Source organism: Frieseomelitta varia, unplaced genomic scaffold (assembly GCF_011392965.1).
Source record: "Frieseomelitta varia isolate USP_RPSP 00005682 unplaced genomic scaffold, Fvar_1.2 scaffold_288, whole genome shotgun sequence".
Taxonomy (NCBI): domain Eukaryota; kingdom Metazoa; phylum Arthropoda; class Insecta; order Hymenoptera; family Apidae; genus Frieseomelitta; species Frieseomelitta varia.
This window is the reverse complement of record NW_025110021.1, coordinates 41025-62313: the sequence shown is the minus strand read 5'-3', so window position 1 is coordinate 62313 and position 21289 is coordinate 41025. Positions and strand designations below refer to the sequence as shown.

Sequence of the window (21289 nt, the reverse complement as noted above, 5' to 3'; positions counted from 1 at the left end):
CAGCGTTCCTCATACATCCGTCCGATTTAAACGTTTCTAATCACAAATTATCTTCAGTGCATGTAACTACACATCAGCAGTCTCTACGCAACACTAAAAAATTGTTCTCCATTCCTAAGATCCATGAGATCAGACTTTTCCTGGTCAATGTTACACAGAATCCTAGTTCAAGTAACGTGACACGGTTGAAGGTTCGCAAGACACGCAGATGCAAGAAACTCGTCTCGATCGTTCCACATCGTGACACTGGATGAATACGGAAATCGAAAGGCGTGGGAATGCGAAGAAATGCCAAGGGTCGAAGGGAGAATATTCGGGAGGAAAGGAAAAAGTTGCAAGGGTAGAAGGGTTGGATTTTGACGTAGTGAGAACGTTTTCGAGCTGGTTACTAGAGCTGTGTCGAGAAAGCGACGCGGTGTTTCGCGAAGGTGGCCGAACATAACGCAACGTTCACTTTTTCGAGCAAGAGGAGAGGTCGGTGCACGGAACAGGAACGACCTCGAACACACTGGACCACCGTGCTCGATCGTGGCCCTTCCGCGCGGACGCCATTTTCACTGCACCACCGGCTCCTCTACGGCTTCTCTTTGATCGAACATGGACGTCGCGAGACGAACCGCGAGATTTTACGTGGCTGGTCGATCGACATCCCGCGAGGTTCTGCCACCTTCTTTCCACCTTTTCTCGCGGCGGCCAGGAAAGCCAGGCTCGTGCCTCGCGACTTGATGCACTTGGAAACCCAGGGCCGTAACACCGACTACCTTTCACTTTCTCTTTGTCACGCAGAAATCTATTTCTCCTAACCTTTTGGGCTCTTGCGTTTGAGGAAAAGTGTTACTGATAGTAAGATTAGGAGAGAGGAAAATCGTGTGGCTCGTGAAAGTGTTCGAGCGTTTGGAGACACGTTTTTAAGAAACGTGTAATGGGATTTGACTTAACATCGTAATGCTACGCTATCGTGATTATATATTGGTTGAAGTTTAAAATAAATTTGAATGTACTTAAACTTACGTTTGTCAAACGTTTAAAATCGTTATATGGATTGTTATTTGCAAGGAAATTTAAAAAATGAATTAAGTATATATATTGAAATAAATGGGGATTGAAATACATTAAATATACATATGTATATTGAGACTGTTATACTTATATCGAAAAAGTAATTAATAAATAAATATTTATTACAAGTATATTAATTAATACAAAATTATTAATAAGCTTTGGTATTTAATAGTGATTGATTGGTATTTATATATCCATACTGTACTAATTTTTTATTAATTTTAATTTTCTATCTATATTTGCAATAAACATCTTTAGATCAATTACAAACTTTACCAATATAATCATTACATTTTCGTTATGGCGTTAATAATAATAATATTATATTTTTTTAAAAAAGAATATAGTTATAAAACTATAAAAGAAGGTTATAAGTATTGCCAAAGAATTTCTGGCTATCGAAACAGTGCCCACATCATGACATACCGGGCGTTGAAGTCACCAGCGACTTCTGTCGCATAAGACAGATATAGTCACCGATGCATAGTTACGAAATTCCAAGATTTATAAGTAAAACAGTCTTGCAATTTTGACGATAATTTTTCATATAAAAAAAAAGTTTTATTGCCTCCAAAAATAAAATTAAAAAACTCTATGAAGAAATAATCTATGATAAACATATAGGTAACAAGTATATTTTTTATTGAATTACGAAATTTTTCTTAATTTCATAAATATAGAGAGAACAAAATTTTTTAAGCGTCATTTCTTAATCAGAAATTTCTTAACATAATTCTAAAATTGAAAGTTAAAGACAAATTAATTCTAGTTACATTGATCTATTTGATTAAAAAGTTAGAAGCCACTGTAATTGCTAGACTTTGGATTTGTATACAAATTCGTATTACAATATGATTAAAAAAGTAGAATTTCGATACAGAATTTGTTTGTATATCAAATATTGTAGAAATTACACTTTGAATTTTATTTTACGCGTTTCTTCGTCACACGTCCTGTGCAATTTTGCACTTTTAAATTTTCCATTCAAACTATTTTCTCTAAAAAAAAAAAAAAAAAAAAATTCATTGACTAGATTCAATGTTACCTTTCCTTGCTGAAACTCTAACGAACCTCTAAAACGATAATTCAAGTAAAACTCATCCTTTTTCATCCTCAGTCACAGCCAATGTGATTAATATACCTCAGTTATTAAAATCTCTGGATGAAAATCGTCCAAAGCGTGAGCGTGGACGATCCTTGGCGCCCTCATATTTGGTCACCAGTGCCACCTACGAGGATGATCAAGCGTCACAAGCCTTGTACCCGTTTTCACGTAGTTCCGTTGCATAACGTAGTTTCATTAAACCGACTATGAAGTCCACGTTATACCCATTCAGCCGTTGGCTGTTTGCCCCTCCATTTTCCATGCGTGTCTTTGCAGAGCGTGCTCGAGAAAGGAAACGGTTGCTTCCACGCTGTTCGCACAGCTGTCAGCCGCTCTCGCGTTACACCCCTCTAACCATGCACTATTTCGAATGTAGTAAGTATCAACATCTTTACAACCACTACCAGAACGATATTAACGTCGAACGAGGGAATCATGCTTGTATACGAGACTGCGTGTTTTCAACGAAATATACCAGCCCCACTGCAGGATGTGGATTTTTGAAACGTCGCGTTGTTGGAGGCAACGAGTTGTGACGATTAGGGTATATTGACCATATGGAAACTAAAATAATTTCATTGACTGCTTAGTTTGTGTACAATTAGAAGAAACATTCGGGTATGTATGTAAATTTCAAATCTTAAATGTTACCGTGCGTAACAAAGTATAGATAATTTGAAAGTAGATCTAGCATCTGGGAAATTATCTTAATGGTGAAGACACCTTGATTAAAGAAATTTTCTAAGACTCCGAATTTTCCATTACATATTATTAATCGTGCTTAGTTATGATAGAATTCTCCGTTTATTGGAATAAAATTTCAGTTAATCGGTATCAGAATTAATTTTAGATAAATTCGTTCGAAGCAATTAAATGTTAATCGTAATATCAACTGTAGTATCAAGATAAAGAAATCCTGAAAAAATATTTCATCAGTTTTCATCTTCTAAATGTCTCGTTTAATATTAATCGAGTAAAATATGAATGAATTGAGAATTGTCAATATTGAAGTTAATTTTGGAGAAATTTCTGCAAATTAATTTATTCTGAAAAAACTTGAACGAATGAGATTAAAATACATGTCAAAGAAGTTATTTCATGGGTAAAATAAATATCAAAGACGAAAAATCATTGTGCAATATGTCTATATACTCGCTTTCGATAACCTTGAGAATGGAGAACCATTTGAAACGCAAATGACGTAAGTAACGAATTTCAATCTCATTGTCATTCTTTTTTTCTCTTTTTGAGCAGTAAGTCCGACGAGAACTCGTTCTAGGCGCCTTCTGCGCCCTTGAATATCCGCCAACGTGATCTTCGTACAAGTCTCCTCTCGCAACAAGACATTGCGCCATCTTGGTATTAATGCAATTAAAAAGATAAAAACGTAAAACCCTAAGAGACGTTTAACAGGACTGTATCTTCGTATCTCGATACTATTATCTCCGATATAATGAATTCATTAAACGGACCGAATCAATGAATCGAGCAAATGTATTATTTTCATTAATCATCCGATACATTACGTTTCTATACTATTAAATTTCCATTCTATTAATCATATCATCCGTCAATATTTTCATTTCGAAATAATAAAAACAACTCTATGAACATTAATCATCAGGATGCTTACAGAATTATTAATACTTATCGAAGAGTGCCAATGAATAAAATTAAAATTCAAACTAGCTTTTTATCTCAAAAATAACTCTGTAGATATTAAAATGTTTAAAATATCGGAGAATATAAAGAATAAAAGAAAAAGATATTCAGTAATACATATTATACATATCGAATGATTAGTAAATATTTATACTATCTTGCTTGAACGATATCTTACAGAACACTTAAACAATAAAAAAATAGTGAAACGAATATCTTACCTATAGGATCACCGGTCTGCCACCTAAAATATCCAATTATCAACAACGCGGCACTGCCCGTTTTCGTTTCCTTCAGAAAGATAAATCTTTTCCACTGTTCTTGCAGAACAACGAGTCGAACGTAAGAGAAACGAAGAGAGTCAAGAAAACAATCGAGGGAATCACTTCTTCAAGAAGCACCGAAGTTCGTCGAAATCACCAGTTCGATCTGCCTCGTGGATCCGGCTCGTTCATCATCAGCACTTCCGGTAGCATGCGAGACTCGTCGAATAGCGTCGGAAACGCGTTCTCGCCGGCCACAAGGTCCACCTCGCGCACGGCGACATCCCCAAATCGTGACCGATCCCTCGACGACTATTCGTCTCACTCATTTACGAAACTCGAAGTCTCCAAAATCTCGTTTCATTAACTCAGGAAAGTGTCGATCGTCATCTTTGTTCTCCGTGTCATCAATTACGACCCTATCTTTGCAATTTGCAAGCGTTATACTATCGTTTTGTAGTGTAACTTTTACTCGAAAACAGAATATTCTTTGCTAAATGGGATTTTTAATTTGACAATGTTCCTTGAAGTTTCTGCCTGATGGTCTGTTATCATTGATACCACGCTGTTGCTCTCCAATACAGATCTACCTTCTTCGTGAATGTTCCCATAATCTGGCGGGAATTCTTTTCATGTATTTTATTATCGCCACTGCACCACACTATCTACCGGCTGTTCGTTGCTCTGAAAAGAAGCAGTCGAGCATGGAGAGAGCCGGGCACAGAGAAATCCGCTGCTATCGACGCGAGGCTCGAGACTGCACTGCTCTTCATCCTGCACGGTCTCTGTTAACTTCTGTGTTCCCCTCACACAGCTCACACTAACAGGAGGCCATGCTCACAGGTGAGAGAGAGGGAGAACCTCGAGTAGAGATGGGATCGAGTAGCTCACAAGTAAGTACCACGTGTAGTGCTTGATCGTGATTATTTGAACTTAAATACAAGTTCAGTTGCCACGAATTGTATCATATTCGTACAAGATATACTTTGATAATTACTATCCTTTAATTACCGTAATATACATGATATTTCTTCATGTACATACGTAATATTAGTCTAACAATACTATTGCTATTTAAATATTATTAGAAACTTTCAGTATTTCTCTTTTTACATCTATAAATAGGAAAATAATTTAGTCTTTTACTATCAATTTGTTAAACAAGAACATTTATTCAATATCTTAAATTAGTCATTAGATTGATCAAACTATTACGTCTCGTTTCTCAGATATCTTTTCTCCTTCTAACAAATTATTTAAATTCAAAACAGAACTGATTTACGATATATTGTAATGAGACCTGTGCGTAGTCACCTCCACGTGGTGGGTCTTGGTAATTGGTATCGTTATCCAAATATTAATATCTTGGAGTATTACTATTTAGAAAGCAAAGCAAATCGATTTCTCCGAATATTACTATTTGCAAAACGATATCAAGCTAAGAACTACGCAACCTACAGTTCAGTTTAGATTACAAATTTCTTTCTTTTCTTTATTTCACGGTCTAAACTTGATAGGAACAATTAGTTGATAAGTAAACTATTAGATCTCGAGACGACGATGGATGACGAGGGACGCTGTGGGATTTCGCAGGGACATCGTGGGATGCGTGTGTTTTAATTTTAAATCGTGTGCGTCTAGTTTTAGTTAATCATGAGATAGATATTCTCTGTAAATTTGCGCACTTTCTGTAGAATGTTCTCTAAAATTGTAGATTGAATTTTTGTATGATAATTATTATTACGCATTTTTAAATATTGTAGAAAATTATACTTTAAATTTTGATGGATATTTCAAAACATATGATTTGATTACCTATTCTATGTCTGCTTTTTGATTAAATATCAGGTCCATTCTAAATATATTTCAGTAAATAAAAAATCCTGTTGTAAGTATTTTATCGTTTCCAACAAAAAACCTGTCGTATAATTTTAGATACTAATCTCGTGTTTTAGAATCTGGAGATACAATACAATCTATGTTTAGTCAATGATAGAGGTAAAATGTTCAGATTAAAAATTGATTATTAAACAGCTGTACTGTTTTACCGATTCGAATGAACATTTACACATGCTAAATTACCGGCTGCCTGTACTAATGAAGTATTTGTATCATAATCACCACGTGTTCGGCGCTAGTGTATAAAAATGGCACTTGTACGCCGTGTTAATAATAGTTTTGGTTTTGTATTAAATACAATTCATTGTAAATGTATAGTAAACATAAAAGGACTAAAAAGGGAATCCGATATTATGAGATATTCGAATCTTGCTGGTATGCTTTAAAAAAGTAATTTTAGTAAATTATTTTTTTGGTGATATAACCTCATTTGCTACAATTTTTAACGATCACATTTTTTTTCTCTGATTTTGTTTTTATATGTGTTTTTAACTCGATATTTAATTTATTCTTTTTCATTTTTATTCCAATGACATATCATAATGACTAATTTCATGTTTATTTTTTTATTTTATCTATAAAAATCGTCTTGCTAATTAAAGTTTTAATAGTCAGTCTTGTTAATTAACATCTTATTGTTATAATTTAACTTATAAATGTGTAACAAAAGATATGTGAAAGGTTATAAATATCTTAATATAAATCTGGTTATAGGAACTAGTAATAGGTTAACTAACCTCTTACAATAGTAACTTTGATAACAAGTGTTATTGATATTGTTATATATATGTATATTGTATTGTATATCAATATTTAAAGGAAAATGAAATATATTTTATAGGTGCAGAAATATTGGACAGGGATTATCGGACATTTGCACAAATGATTAAATTCAGACAAACTGAAGCAAAAAAATCTGTTATAATAAAGATATCTGAAGTCGGTCATATTGAACATCTTAAAAAATTTTGTGAATATTATGCAAAAATTGTAAATGTTTTTCCTTATAATACAATAGATAATAACGTAAGTAAATATTTCTGTAATTTTTACTTTTTTCTTATAACCTTTTATTTAAAAATTATAATGTATAATTTAATGAATTTGCTACATAATTACAGTCAATCTTTTATGATATTATTTGTAGAGATTTGTGTTAATGGAATGTAGTTCCCAAAAGGATGTGGAAGCTCTTAGAAATATAGCTGTGTGTAAAGCAGATCCAGAATATGCTCATTCTGTGACACCGTTCTTCTTATATAAGCCACGAGTTAAATTATCAAATCAGAACACATTAAATAAAGATAGTTATGAATATCACTCTAATTTTGTGACTCCAAATTTAAATAAAATCAATCAATCGTTGAAGAAAATACAATCTGTAATGTACAGAAATATTAAATTAATCGTAAATTGTATGCAATGATAGAAAATATTTCTTTAATGTTTTAGGTGTCAAATCAAATGATATTTCTCTATGATACATTAAGAATTACAGAATTAAACATAAGACTGAGGTTCTATACTGCTACACAAATTTCATATTATTTATCTCAATTATTTGTCAACCTGTCTGTGGTACCATTTGGATCCTCTGTTAATGGATTTGGACAAATAGGATGTGATCTTGATTTACTATGTAAAACTAATATACCTTCTAATGACACATCTGTAAGTACAAATAAATATTGTGTACGTATAATTTTGTAAAAACCTGCTTTTTTCAGGGCTGGAAAAAGTTTCTTTTTCTGACACAAATTGTCCCATTTACAGACAGAGTTGAACAAAAACACTTTTTAGATGTAATAGGTACAATAATAAAAACATGTATGCCTGGTGTCACTGATGTAAAAAAGATTCTTGAAGCACGAGTACCTATAATTAAATTTCGTAACTTAAATACAAATATGCAATGTGATCTTTGCAGTACAAACATGTATGTAATAAGTGTTTTTTACTATTATACTACTTTTTGATACTATTTATATGATTACTTTTAATAATATTTGTGCAGGACTGCGTTACACATGTCCGAGTTGCTATATTTGTATGGACAATTAGACTGGCGCGTTAAACCACTTGTCTTCACCATTCGTAAGTGGGCAAGAAGTATGAATTTAACAAAAGAAAATCCAGGTCAATGGATAACAAACTTTTCTCTTACTTTGTTAATTTTATTTTATCTACAAACGAAACATATATTACCCTCTTTATCTTCAATAAAAATCTTCCGTGGTAAGTATGAACGTTCAAAGAATTCTGCATATTCAATTATTGCACTACATTTGTTGTTTCTCTATTCACAGACAAAAGCAACACAATCGACAATTTCGATTGGTTTTTGAAATGGAAGAATTCTGTGTCCAATAACGATGAAAGTTTATCCAAACTTTTATTCGAATTCTTTGAATATTACTGCTTTTTCGATTTTAAAACGCATGCACTTTGCTTAAGAGATGGAATTACCAAATTGAAAAAAGATGCGTCGCCTCTTTATATTTATAATCCATTTAACCCATCATTAAATGTCAGTAAAAACGTAACACTTTCGGAACTGTTGCGTTTGGTAGGACATTTTCAAAGAGCATCTCAAATAATGTTAAATTCAACTGAGCAAGACACACTTGTAAAATTAATTAATTTCGATTCGAACTCGACAATTAATGGATTTAACAGGAAAAATAAATTAGAGTTGATTAGTGAAAAATTTATTCCAAATGTAACCAATACTAATAACTTGCAAAAAATAGAAAAGAATATAATAAAATAATAGAAATATAATACATCCTTTTAAGTTAATTTATTTGTTTTTTAATTTTTTTTTTTAACTGTACCTGATCATAAAACAAATTGCAATAAAAATCATGATCATATATTTATTCTTAAATTCTGAAATAAACAGATGTAAAATAAAAGTAAGAAAAGAGACTACTGTATTGAAAAAGAGATTTTAATAATGAAAAGAAAAAAAATAGGAATGTAAATTTATTTCTATCATAACTAATAAAAAACTGTATATTACTTTGTAAATAAAAATAATTCAGATTAATGTAAACAAATACTTAAATCATCATGTCATGTGTATATTTTATCATATGTTTATAATATATATAGAAACAGTTTTTGTATTCTAAAGATTTACTGCATTATTTTAGTCAGACTAAATGATGATAAAAAAAAAATTGTATAATGTTATAGATAAATTTTATTAAAATAAACTATGTCAGCTGCGGAAAATAATCATACAAATACTCTATTAATGTAATATATTATACATACAAAATTACAGAATTTGAATTCTGGCAAAGAAAAAAAATAAAAGAGTGCGTAAATTCAAATCAGTAAATTCACCTCATCGGACAACTAAAATACTAATCAATAATTAAACAATTGTCATACTTCATAACTTGTATATTTCTCTATTATCAGCAATTCGACATTTCTCATACATAATTAATCGTGTACATTTACTATAATTATAACTCATGATCTGTACAAAGATCACGATATCTTTTTAATTCTTTAACGATTGTATTTAACTTTCACGAGGAACCTTCGTTTTCAGTGATAAATATTGCATAGGCTGTACTTCTAGTGAAACATTCACTTCAATATTTGACACACGTGTATGTAATTGTAAAAACATTTATCGCAATTATACACCCATGTAATTGGAGTACAATCGCAGACGATGGATCCTCGTGTATTTGGCAAATTACAAATATACTTGTAATTAGGCTGCCTTTTTCTATCAGGACAAGTACTGTCGTTTCGATTTTTCATGTACAATCGATGATTTATTCGTCGTTTAACTATAGATTCAGTGTACAGTGTACAGAGTATCATGGAATTTGTTATATATAAATTCTAATTTTTACGATTCAATTTCGATCATTCAATTTACAAAATTCAGTTCTCCTAATCCAATTCTATAATCCAAGTTAACAGAAAACATACGATTTGAGCAGCGTGGAAAATTATTTCCTTCATTCCCCCTCTTCTTCTTCTTCGTCTTGTTTATTTTCTTCTTATATATTTTTGTAGTAATAATATTAGTAATGGTAATAGTATTAATTAAATCCTAACTCTGTGTATACTCACATATAATTTATCGACGTATCCCTCTAATCCTATTTCGAGCCTTTGAATGCTTATGCACCATGTAAGGGCTGCATCAACAATAAGAGTATCATTTATCAATTTTCTTTTTTCTCTTTTATATATGCATATATAATATGTAGACTTCTTTTACGTATTATTTCACTATTGGCAGCGATATTGTGACCTTCGGCGCTTCAAAGTGCAATCAAAACGCTGTTCGATAAAAAATTGAAGACTGCTCTACGTTGAAGGCTGGTTGACCCTGAAACAACTTTGACTAGACATACATGGGAGTAGAAATTACTCGACCAATTCATACAAGATGATTATATAAACGTTGAAAACACTCCTTGGTCCAGACCGAAAAATAAAACATTCGAAAAATTTACAATGTATCGTAAAAGTAAAAATATGCACTTGTCGAAGATGCTTTAATCAGTGGCAGTTTATAGCGATAAACGATTTCTATCATTCGTACGATCATCTTCGTCTGTGGTATTACATACATCACACGAAATGCTCTTTACTTTTATTATAACATCTCTAATAAAATGCTCAAAATACTCGGAAAAAAATCCTCGTAGTACCATTTTGCATGACAATGCTCCCCCCCCCCCCCTCCCCCAATAACAATATGCTATCGATCGAAAAAGTACAGTCCTTCGATAATATTTTCCCCGATGTATGCTAGGCATTATTTTGGAGGGTATCGATTCCCTCCCGGATAGCCAAACGCAGCCTAACTACCCAGAACAGTCTACTAAATACTTTTATTTCGATTTAGTTTTCTTTCTACAGTCAACATCTACTTCCGCACTTTGACCATCCGGGCTGGATACCTCTTGGAAAAAAGCTCTTTAAAACCTTCACCGTGCGCTTTCCCTCGACCAAGACCGACCGACCGACCGTCTTTGTCGTTTTAATTCGTCTTGCTCTTTCGGTGATGGCGATGGTGATGCACGTGACGATGATGCAGATGCGACCTTGTCTCCTGCACGGCCGCCACCAGCGTTCTCACAGTTTCCTCATGCCCCTCAAAACTGTCCGTTTTCTTCAGCTGGCTGAGAGATGAGGTACCACCCTCGCTGGCTGTTACGCTGCGTTTGCTTTTCGGCCGAGGAAACGTTTCCCAGGAACGCTGCTTCTGCACCAGAGACGACGACTTCGGTGTAGGCCCGATCAAAAGAACCATTGTTTTCCTGGGATCCTGCACGGATTGACCTACCGTCCCATCGACGATACTCGATCGCCTGCTTCCCGAGCCGGTCGTACTTAGGCTGTCGCAGCTCGCGCGTCGTCGCCTCCTCACCTCCGTCTTCTCGTCCGCGTAGAATACATCCTCGGAGTCGCTGGCCGGATACACCTTGGTTCCCTTGCCTGCAGAAATCGATTGCTCGTCAGGAACCGCGTGTACCTGAGCCTGGACACGCTTCTTCACCTCTCCCGTACTGGACGCCTCCGAAATTCGTTGATACTCTCCTTCTTCCCCCGCTAAAAGTATGTGAATGATTTTAAATGAATGAGAGCTAGAATGAGAATTGAATGAGAAATCAATTATGCTGATGCTTTGGAGAACTGATGGTTGATCTGATTTGATCAAAAAAGATCCCTAAAACTAAAAGAAACAATGAAACCTACGTGGATATTTGACATTTAATGCAGAATGTTTGCCGTTTGTGTGAGTAATCAAACGATAAATTTAATCGATTGTTTGCACACACGCATTGGATTTAATTAAAATATTGATAATGAAACCGAATAAAAAGAATACTCGAACGTGGAAGTGTCATTCAAGTGTCTCTCTCATTAATATCCATTCTATTATTTAAGTAGCACGGTATATAACGTGCGCGACACTTGTTAGCACGTTCGCCTCTCTGTTCATCGACTTATTCCTTAATTAATTAGCCAGTGTAATTTTAAATGAAAGTGCACTCGTCGTTCCTGAATTGGGCGCGATAGTACAACAATTCTTGCGTACATTCATCAAGATTTTATTTACATCGATCTATAAATGCTATATCTACATAGTCCCCTAAATTCGTCATCAAAATTGAAGCATCAAATTTTTTTCTAGCAACGCTATTTACTCGTGCATACAATCCTCACAGATCTGTTCTTACCAGTCGTGTGCGACTGTGGTTGCTGGGAATCCGTACACCTTTCCGGTTGATCGAGTCCCTCGGCAGAATTATCTCCGCTACCACCCTTCAGAGATCGATACAAAGATCGTACTTTGCTGGCAGACCAATGACCAGGCGGTGTCTTAGGCTTCGTACTATCGGGAGACTTCCTCGGTCGTCGACTTTGGCTACGATCACGACTTTCCTCTCTTCCTGGTGACTTCTTACGATCTTCCTTACTTCGAGCTTTTTCAATCAATTGGCTAAGCACTCCTCTTTTCGGATCCGAAGATTTAGCCGTCCCGTACACAACGATGTTTCCGCTCGAATCCAGGACAGCCCCAACACCAGAAGGGGTGCGACAACGTGTCGGTACCTCCTTCGTTTCTAAATTAAAATAATTTATGTAGCGTAATCTTAGCGGAACTGGGGTATATATTGAGATTGATTCTAGATACCTTTCATATAAAGCGCGTTATCCGCACTGGTGGTAGTACGCGAATGTCGGTGATCCTTCGTCGGGGCTTGAGTTTGCGGTTGCGGTGGCTCCTGCGTTTGTAAACGTGCCAAGTGGTCCAGTAACATCTGCAAATGCTGATTACTGGCTACATCGGAGGCTGTCATGCTCACTTCGCCAGCATTAACCCCAGTTGCGAAAGATTTTATGAACGGTTCTAATTGTTGAGCAAGATTCTGCAATTGTTTTACCTGACTTCTCAACGATAGGATATCGTTCATCTAAACGGACAGAGGACACGTTAATCGATGCATCGATCTCAAGACGTTGGAATTTCATCGACGATCAAATCTAAATAAATATACCTGAGAATGAAATATTTCTTTTTCTATGTGAATTCTACATAACTGTTCGTCCCAAAGTGTGTCGAACACGTTTCTAAGACGTTCCAGTTCCATCTGATAGTGTTCTAATTGTTGTTCCAGCACCCGACAATCCCTCGCCACCTGTTCGTAACGCGTGCCCAAGGGAGGTGTGTTAGCTCTTCTCAGAAATGCCACATCGCGGTGCAACTCCCCTAAACGTTCCTTTACAGTGAGCAACTGTTGATTCAATTCCTTCAGCTGAGTATCAAATGTTCGGCAGTGACTGGAAAACGGTCCACCGTCGGTCCCGCTCTTGGGCCCCGCAATCCTCTGAGCAGACTTGCTGCTCTGCTTGCAAAAGAAACATCTTACGTAAACGCTGGCCGTTCTCTCCTAGACCGTCAGACGTGTATATAGGTATATACGAGTCTGAATAAACTGTCTGATACTGACTACCACATCATCGGCTAAGAAACTAACAAGAAACGAAACGTTTTCACGTCTGCCGAGAACAGTCAATTTGCTACAAGAATGACTGTATTCTAATCTGGCTACTAACTACCACCATTAAGTACAAGCCACATCATATATCGAGTAAAATCCTGTAAACAAAAATACTTACACAGAATTGTGCGCGAGAAATGCAATGAAAAAGAAACTTGTAATATGAACGTAAAGATGGAATTCGTAATTCGACAGGTGGCCAGTGTAAATGCATCTAGGTACCTGAATCACTGGCGGATCCTGTTGAGCCATCGTTTGAGTCTGATCGTATAACGATTCCTTTTGGGTTTGTGTCTGACCAACGTACGGTTGCAACGCACGAGCGAATTCGTTCTTATAGTTGGACTTCAAATGCGCGGTCAATAAAGGCGGTCTTGATGGATATCCTAATTGTGCGACTCGACTTAGTCGTTCCAACATAGGATGGGCTAGTTCGAGAAACTGATATTTCGTCGCGCCGCTGGTGAACGCGGTGCACAGCATTAAATGCATTTGCAGCACAGGAAGTGCGCTACCTAGCGAAAGCAATTGGCTGCGAACCATCCTCTCCTTCGTTTCGAACTGTCGTTGCAATTCCGTTAAAGCACTCCCGTGCGTCTTCGTTATGGCCTCCTGCATTCCTTGACAGAAGGAATTCAACGCCCTCTTTTCGGAATCCAAACTATGTCGTAGCTCGTCCAGTTGCGACTTTAAAGCTAACACCCCATCCCGCACGCCAGCTTGCAGCTCACAGATAGAATTAACAGCCCTTTCCATCTTCTTCGAAGCCTGCTGCCAGGCACTTTCAATGTCGACACAGTGAAGCCTCGCATCTGCAGGAGTGTCACGAAAACAAGTAGCGCAGAGCATGCACTTGGCACTTTGACTATACATTATATACTGTTCCCCATGGGTCGGGCAACGTCGTTGGGTATCCTTGGCGCATTTGCTCATATGCAGCACTTCGTGCGTAGAGAACATCTTTGCACGGTGGGTGTGCTCTCTGCAGTGTGTACACAGTGCTTGGCCTACATTTAAAAATACAGATTCTTATAGCAGATGATATTACCTTTTCAATGCGCGAGATAGCAATGCATGAAATTATCATTGTATTTATCACTGCTTGCTACCTACCACATGTTGTACAAAAAAACATAGTAGACTTGTCACGTTTATCACAGTTGGCACATGGTGGATTCTCAGAGTTTGCCAATTCAACCAGTTGACGTATCAGCTGATCGGGCGGTGGTAGTTGCGCTCCATCTTTCAGCTGCGTTTGTTGCCTATGAGCAGTAATGTATTTTAAGTTGACAGAAAGTTCCAACAGTGATAGAAAAGATACATTGACTCTTGCAAAATGATATTCTTACGAATATAATAGAAGTCGTATATAAACAGAGACAAATTTCAAAATATTGTTAGACAATGAAATAGAGATGCTAATAATAATAATAATAAGTAACAAAGGGATAAATTCAAACGAGTATCTGCAAAACAAAGACAATTTACAAATGATAAAAATAAATTTTACACATCTCTCAGTGGTCATCAAGCAGAAACTATTGCACCTATATGTTTTATACCACAGTCACAAAAACAGGTAGGATGTTTCATTCTTTAAATTTAAGACAAACAGAATAAGGTGTACAAAGCCAAGGTAAAGTATAATAGCAAAAAGAGATCATCCATAAGAAACTTTGTCGTTGTACTAGGGCGTAGAATTAACAGAGAGACAGTTGAACTAGTAGGAAACGTAATAACATGCACATAGTAACCGAACCTAACCCAGACCTGGGATCGTCACCCACCCTAAGGACGCCATGCAATAACAGTCGTTGTTATCTACCCGCAGATGGGACAGGAGACCTTTCCCTCAAGATGAGGGCCGCGGATGCAGCGGGCACAAAAGGTGTGAAAGCAGGACAGCAGACAGGGCTCGTTGTAATAGTCGTGGCAGACGCCGCAGATGAGGGGATTCCTAGGCCCGCCACCGGTTACACCTGTCGTGCCGTCATTCTCGCCGACGTCGATACCGTCGACCGTTGTCCCCGCCGAGTTCGCCATCGTCGGCCAAACCAACGGCGGCCACCTGGAAACCAGAATCCAGAACGTGCTTCACCGACCACCACCTTTGTGTCCGCTCCTCCTTCATTTCTCTTTTTTTCCCCCCCGTTCACGGTTATTTCACTATCGATGTTAAATCACTGTTTAACAAAATATCAAGCCAAGAGTACAGCGTGCAAACAACTACTTGAAACACAGGCAGAAAGAAAGAATGTTTACCCTAAGACCGTTGGCCCGCCCGCCGCAGAAAACCCTGATGGGGTAGTTTATCGGCTCGTCATTCTGACGTAGTATGGTGGGCGCAAACCCCCAGTTTGCGCCTGACGATCGACTCTGACGTCACTGAAATGCCACCAATCTCATCCCCTCCACTAAGAATGATATGTACACGAAGAAAGGAGGACGGGCTGCTGCTGCTGCTGCTGCTGCTGCCGCTGCCGCCGCCGCCGCCGCCGCCGCCGCCGCTGCTGCTGCTGCTGCAGCGCTTTACGTGGTAAGGGTGCACCGGTCTGCACACAGGGTAACTATGACGTAAGTGTGCAGGGATAGTGATGCATGTACGTACACCTACTAACAATGGATATTTGACCCTTTATTCCTTTCAAATTTTCGAGTAATTTCATTACTTGTATTAAAAAAATTACGTTTGAAAACTCCGAAGCTTTCAGATATGAAAAATTCTTAATCTAGCTTTCTCATTGCTATATCAACGAATATAAAAATAAATGTACAAGAAACAAATTCAGACTTTCTAGAAACAGCGATTCGTAATCTAATTGACAAGATAAATAATAAACGATTGATAGATGAGTTTCATAATTATCCACGAAACTCTTTACGTTTCTGAATGCACGAAGAACGCGAGACACGATAAAGCAATCGATAAACGCAACGTTCGCCGATGTGAAACACTGTAAGAATTACAAATAGGGAAATTCCAGACAATGGGCGGCTTTTTTTCGCGTGTCCCAGAAATTCAAAGGATCTTCTATTCCATTGTTAACAGATGTGTTAGCGTAATAGTGCCGCATTAATTGGCTGGGGTTTTGCCTCGTTAACTAGCCATCGCTATCCCCGTTTTCCTGCTTCATGAACCGTGCTTCTAGCTTTGTACATGTGTGTGTGTATATATCTAAAATAAACAAATGTATCATAAACTTGTGTATGTACATATATTCGCATTTCATTCATTTTCCATTGATAAAAGAGATACTTGAGATTTCATTTAACCAGATGAATAACGTCTCATACCGACCCGTGGCCGATTAAAGCGGCGCTACTCTACTCGAGGCTAAATCTATATGCTTGAAAGCAGCACCTCGATGTCCTCATCCCTCGACATCACCATCATTCGTTTTTCTGCACTCCTGCAAAAACCTATATAACACGTTGATATATAGTACTAACAGAATCGTCCAACCGTTACTGTACCGCGATACCAGCTTTCGGTCCGATAATAATTAAATATTAAAAAAAAAAAACATACTTCTCATGGTACCGATTGATTTTTCTGGTCGAGTCTTCTGATTGTTTCTTTTTTACAAGTATATTACGAAGGATTTACTCAGAGGAGGATGCTCTTCGTGAAAAATTGCGACTTGGCAAGAAACAAATTCTAAAATGGAAATGTTAATTAATCATCAGTTTTCCCACTAGATTTCAGGTAAATTTAGTAGAAAATTTATCACAAGAAACGAGACGCAGTGGTAAGTACAATTTACCGATAACACCCGTGTGAACGTCGATAACCGAGGTTACAACTGTTCTCTCACACAAATAATGAATGAAACCATCTCAATGATGAAACGTTAAATTCTTTATACAACCGATATTTCACTGTATAATATATATAAAACGAAATTGCAAAAAACTATTTAATTTCCTCATTTTCGAGAGACATTTGCAAATATTCGAAGAATTATATAATAAAGAACAGATTTTGAACAATTCTCAAATTTTGGATTAAACAATTAACAATTTCTTACTGACAAAACGTAACGTTACTATACAAGACCGATACAACGAATTTTCACACGACCATAATACGCACATAATACGCAGAAATATATATGAAATATTTGCAACAGAATACTTGTTGCAGTAAATATTTAATATATATTATCCATTTAGATTCGGTTGTTATAATACCTATCTAAAAATATAAATATGCACAAGTATAATTTGCTAATAATCAATCAATGAAACTGTAAATTACCAAATAAAATGAAAAGACTAAATTACCTGTAAAAAGCTAAGTTGCTTGGAATTCAATTATTGTCAGACAATCCCCAAAGCGTGCCAATTTTGTTGAAAAGAAGTAATTAATGGATTTTTTCTTAGGTTAAACGAAAGAGCAATTCTTGTTGCACAATACTGTGCTCCTTGCTTGAGATAGACATACGTATAAATATGTCCTTCTTGCACACTACTGAAATCTGTATGTGTAAATATATATCCCTCTTTGTCATACGATGATGCTGTTCTTTTCTACAATCATGTGCTGCCATCTACCGGCCTGAACCAAGAAATACTAGAAATGTAACAGGAACATAGAATATAAGCAGAGGTATCTCGACTACTGTGAGACAAGAAGCGCAATACTGTGCAAAAAGGACAGATAGACGTGACGTGGCAGAGAAGGAGGGCACTATCGAACGACAAGGACAGACATATTTCTCTCTCTAATCCGTTGAATATTCGTTAATTACTCGATTATCAGAAACAATTTGTGCACCTTTGAGATAAAAGAATAAAGTGCAGATCTCAAGCAACATTCCTATACAGTATTTGATACAATTTTTTGTTTAACTAATTAGTTATAAACAATTATTTCAACAAGTGCCTGGATCTACGCGTGACTGTAATAAGCACGACCACGGTTTTTCATTAGTAATGAGCTCTTGCAAGATTAAAGCTCGTTATTTGGGATCGTGAAAGCTTCCTTAGACTCTATACTCCCTATTTCATGTACAAAGATTATTGATCAATTATTTATTAATCCAAATTATACGAAAATTGACCGCGTCGATTTTCCGTAGTAACGTAGCACGATGGATAGCCGTGAAATAATCATTAATAACTGTTAATTTGAGCAACAATTCGGATACAAAACTATATGTGAAAGACACTTGTAGTCTGGTTTTCCTTCCACGATCCCAAAAGTGCCAAATTTCCTCCTAGAAATCGAATAATTAATAAATATTCAATGAATTGGACAGAAAAGTACACGTATCCTTGTCACGTGACGTTGCTGTTCTTTTCTATACGCGAGTGCTGCCATCTATCGGAGTGGCAAAACTTGGACCGAAAACTTGGAAATGTAACAGGAACATAGGATATAAACAGAGGTATCTCGACTACTGTTAGACAAGAAGCGCAATACTGTGCAAAAAGGACAGACATACGTGACGTAGGCAGAGAAGGAGGGCACTACCAACCGACAAGGACAGACATGTTTCTCTCTCTAATCTGTTGAATATTCGCTAATTATTCAATTATCAGAAACAATTCGTACACCTTCAGGATAAAAGAATAAAGTGCAGACCTCAAGCAACATTCCTATACAATTTTTGATACAATTTTTTGTTCAACTAATTAGTTATAAACAATTCTTTCAACAAGTGCCTGGGTCCACGCGTGACTGTAATAAGCACGACCACGGTTTTTCATTAGTAATGAGCTCTTGCAAGATTAAAGCTCGTTATTTGGAATCGAAGAAGCTTCCTTAGACTCTATACTGTCTGTTTCATGTACAAAGATTATTTATTAATTTTATATTAATCCAAATTATACGAAAATTCATCGCGTCGGTTCTCCGTAGTAACGTAGCACGACGGATAGCCGTGCAATAATCATTAATAACTGTTAGTTTGAGCAACAATTCGGATACGAAACTATATGTGAAAGACACTTGTAGTCTGGTTTTCCTCCCACCATCCCAAAAGTGCCTAATTTCCTCTCAGAAATCGAATAATAAATAAATATTCAATGAATTGCCCAGAAAAGTACACGTATCCTTGTCACGTGACGCTGCTGTTCTTTTCTATACTCGAGTGCTGCCATCTATCGGAGTGGCAAAACTTGTACCGAAAACTTGGAAATGTAACAGGAACATAGAATATAAACAGAGGTATCTCGACTACTGTTAGACAAGAAGCGCAATAATGTACAAAAAGGACAGACATACGTGACGTAGGCAGAGAAGGAGGGCTCTATCGAACGACAAGGACAGACATATTTCTCTCTCTAATCCGTTGATTATTCGCTAATTACTCGATTTTCAGGAACAATTCGTGCATCTTTGAGATAAAAGAATAACGTGCAGATCTCAAGCAACATTCCTATTCAGTTTTTGATGCGATTTTTTGTTTCATTAATTATTTATGAACCTTTTGTTTCATCAAGTGCCTAGGCCTACGCGTGACTGTAATATGCATGACGACGATCTGTCATTCGTAATGAGCTCTTGCAACATTAAAACTCGTTATTTGGAATCGTGGAAGCTTCCTTAGACTCCCTACTCTCTATTCTCTGTACAAATATTATTAATTAACCGTCTGTTAATCCAAATTATGCGAAAATTTATCGCGTCGATTCTCCGTGGTAAAGCAGCACAGCGGATTGTCGTGCAATAATCATTAACAACTGTTAATTTAAGCAACAATTCTGATACAAAACTATATGTGAATGTCGCTTGTAGTCTGGTTTTTCTTCCACGATCCCAAATGTGCATAATCTCCCTCTAGAAATCGAACAATTAATAAATATTCAATGAATTGGACAGAAAAGTACACGTATCCTTGTCACGTGACGCTGCTGTTCTTTTCTATACTCCAGTGCTGCCATCTATCGGAGTGGCAAAACTTGGACCGAAAACTTGGAAATGTAACAGGAACATAGGATATAAACAGAGGTATCTCGACTACTGTTAGACAAGAAACGCAATACTGTGCAAAAAGGACAGACATACGTGACGTAGGCAGAGAAGGAGGGCACTATCAACCGACAAGGACAGACATATTTCTCTCTCTAATCTGTTAAATATTCGCCAATTATTCAATTATCAGAAACAATTCGTACACCATTAGGATAAAAGAATAAAGTGCAGACCTCAAGCAACATTCCTATACAGTTTTTGATACAATTTTTTGTTCAACTAATTAGTTATAAACAATTCTTTCAACAAGTGCCTGGGTCCACGCGTGACTATAATATGCACGACCACGGTTTTTCATTAGTAATGAGCTCTTGTAAGATTAAAGCTCGTTATTTGGAATCGTAGAAGCTTCCTTAGACTCTATACTGTCTGTTTCATGTACAAAGATTATTTATTAATTTAATATTAATCCAAATTATACGAAAATTCATCGCGTCGGTTCTCCGTAGTAACGTAGCACGACGGATAGCCGTGCAATAATCATTAATAACTGTTAGTTTGAGCAACAATTCAGATACGAAACTATATGTGAAAGACACTTGTAGTCTGGTTTTCCTTCCACCATCCCAAAAGTGCCAAATTTCCTCCTAGAAATCGAATAATTAATAAATATTCAATGAATTGGACAGAAAAGTACACGTATCCTTGTCACGTGACGTTGCTGTTCTTTTCTATACGCGAGTGCTGCCATCTATCGGAGTGGCAAAACTTGGACCGAAAACTTGGAAATGTAACAGGAACATAGGATATAAACAGAGGTATCTCGACT

At 36.5% G+C, this 21289-nt stretch overlaps 3 protein-coding genes across 10 annotated transcripts in view; 1 reads left to right on the top strand and 2 right to left on the bottom strand.

Annotated features, from left to right (window-relative positions):
- Positions 1-4871, bottom strand: part of LOC122529442 — a 77311-nt gene extending 72440 nt beyond the window's left edge. The window contains exon 1 of the mRNA XM_043655575.1: positions 4051-4871. The gene's annotated coding sequence lies outside the window, so the exon portion shown is untranslated. The remainder of the gene's footprint in view (positions 1-4050) is intronic.
- A 1327-nt stretch (positions 4872-6198) lies between these two features.
- Positions 6199-8761, top strand: LOC122529444 (poly(A) RNA polymerase, mitochondrial). The gene is made up of 7 exons (XM_043655585.1): positions 6199-6366; positions 6833-7017; positions 7139-7372; positions 7444-7662; positions 7719-7927; positions 8006-8226; positions 8298-8761. Exons 1-7 carry the CDS (start codon positions 6240-6242, stop codon positions 8759-8761), a joined length of 1659 nt encoding a protein of 552 aa, XP_043511520.1. The 5' UTR covers positions 6199-6239.
- A 626-nt stretch (positions 8762-9387) lies between these two features.
- LOC122529443 (RING finger protein 207-like) lies at positions 9388-17983 on the bottom strand. 8 transcript variants are annotated; one of them, XM_043655576.1, is made up of 11 exons: positions 17826-17983; positions 17071-17199; positions 16755-16961; positions 15804-16093; positions 15367-15609; positions 14655-14803; positions 13764-14548; positions 13038-13388; positions 12674-12953; positions 12216-12602; positions 9388-11583 (listed from the first exon to the last, which is right to left on the bottom strand). In XM_043655576.1, exons 5-11 carry the CDS (start codon positions 15582-15584, stop codon positions 11012-11014), a joined length of 2742 nt encoding a protein of 913 aa, XP_043511511.1. In that variant the 5' UTR covers positions 15585-15609; positions 15804-16093; positions 16755-16961; positions 17071-17199; positions 17826-17983; the 3' UTR covers positions 9388-11011. The 8 variants fall into 8 exon arrangements, with proteins under 8 accessions (XP_043511511.1, XP_043511512.1, XP_043511513.1 ...); XM_043655577.1 differs by having other exon boundaries at positions 15804-16716; positions 16840-16961; XM_043655578.1 differs by having other exon boundaries at positions 16903-16961.
- Between the last annotated feature and the right edge of the window lie 3306 nt (positions 17984-21289).

Excerpts from the sequence above, each read along its gene's own strand:
- LOC122529444 (XM_043655585.1), top strand. The coding sequence starts at position 6,240 with ATGGCACTTGTACGCCGTGTTAATAATAGTTTTGGTTTTGTATTAAAT. Across the intron at positions 7,018-7,138 it reads ATAATACAATAGATAATAAC|AGATTTGTGTTAATGGAATG; the intron begins GTAAGTAAATAT and ends TATTATTTGTAG. Across the intron at positions 7,928-8,005 it reads GATCTTTGCAGTACAAACAT|GACTGCGTTACACATGTCCG; the intron begins GTATGTAATAAG and ends ATATTTGTGCAG.
- LOC122529443 (XM_043655576.1), bottom strand. The coding sequence starts at position 15,584 with ATGGCGAACTCGGCGGGGACAACGGTCGACGGTATCGACGTCGGCGAG. Across the intron at positions 14,804-15,366 it reads GTCTCCTGTCCCATCTGCGG|GCAACAAACGCAGCTGAAAG; the intron begins GTAGATAACAAC and ends TACTGCTCATAG. Across the intron at positions 11,584-12,215 it reads ACCACAGTCGCACACGACTG|CGGGGGAAGAAGGAGAGTAT; the intron begins GTAAGAACAGAT and ends ACATACTTTTAG.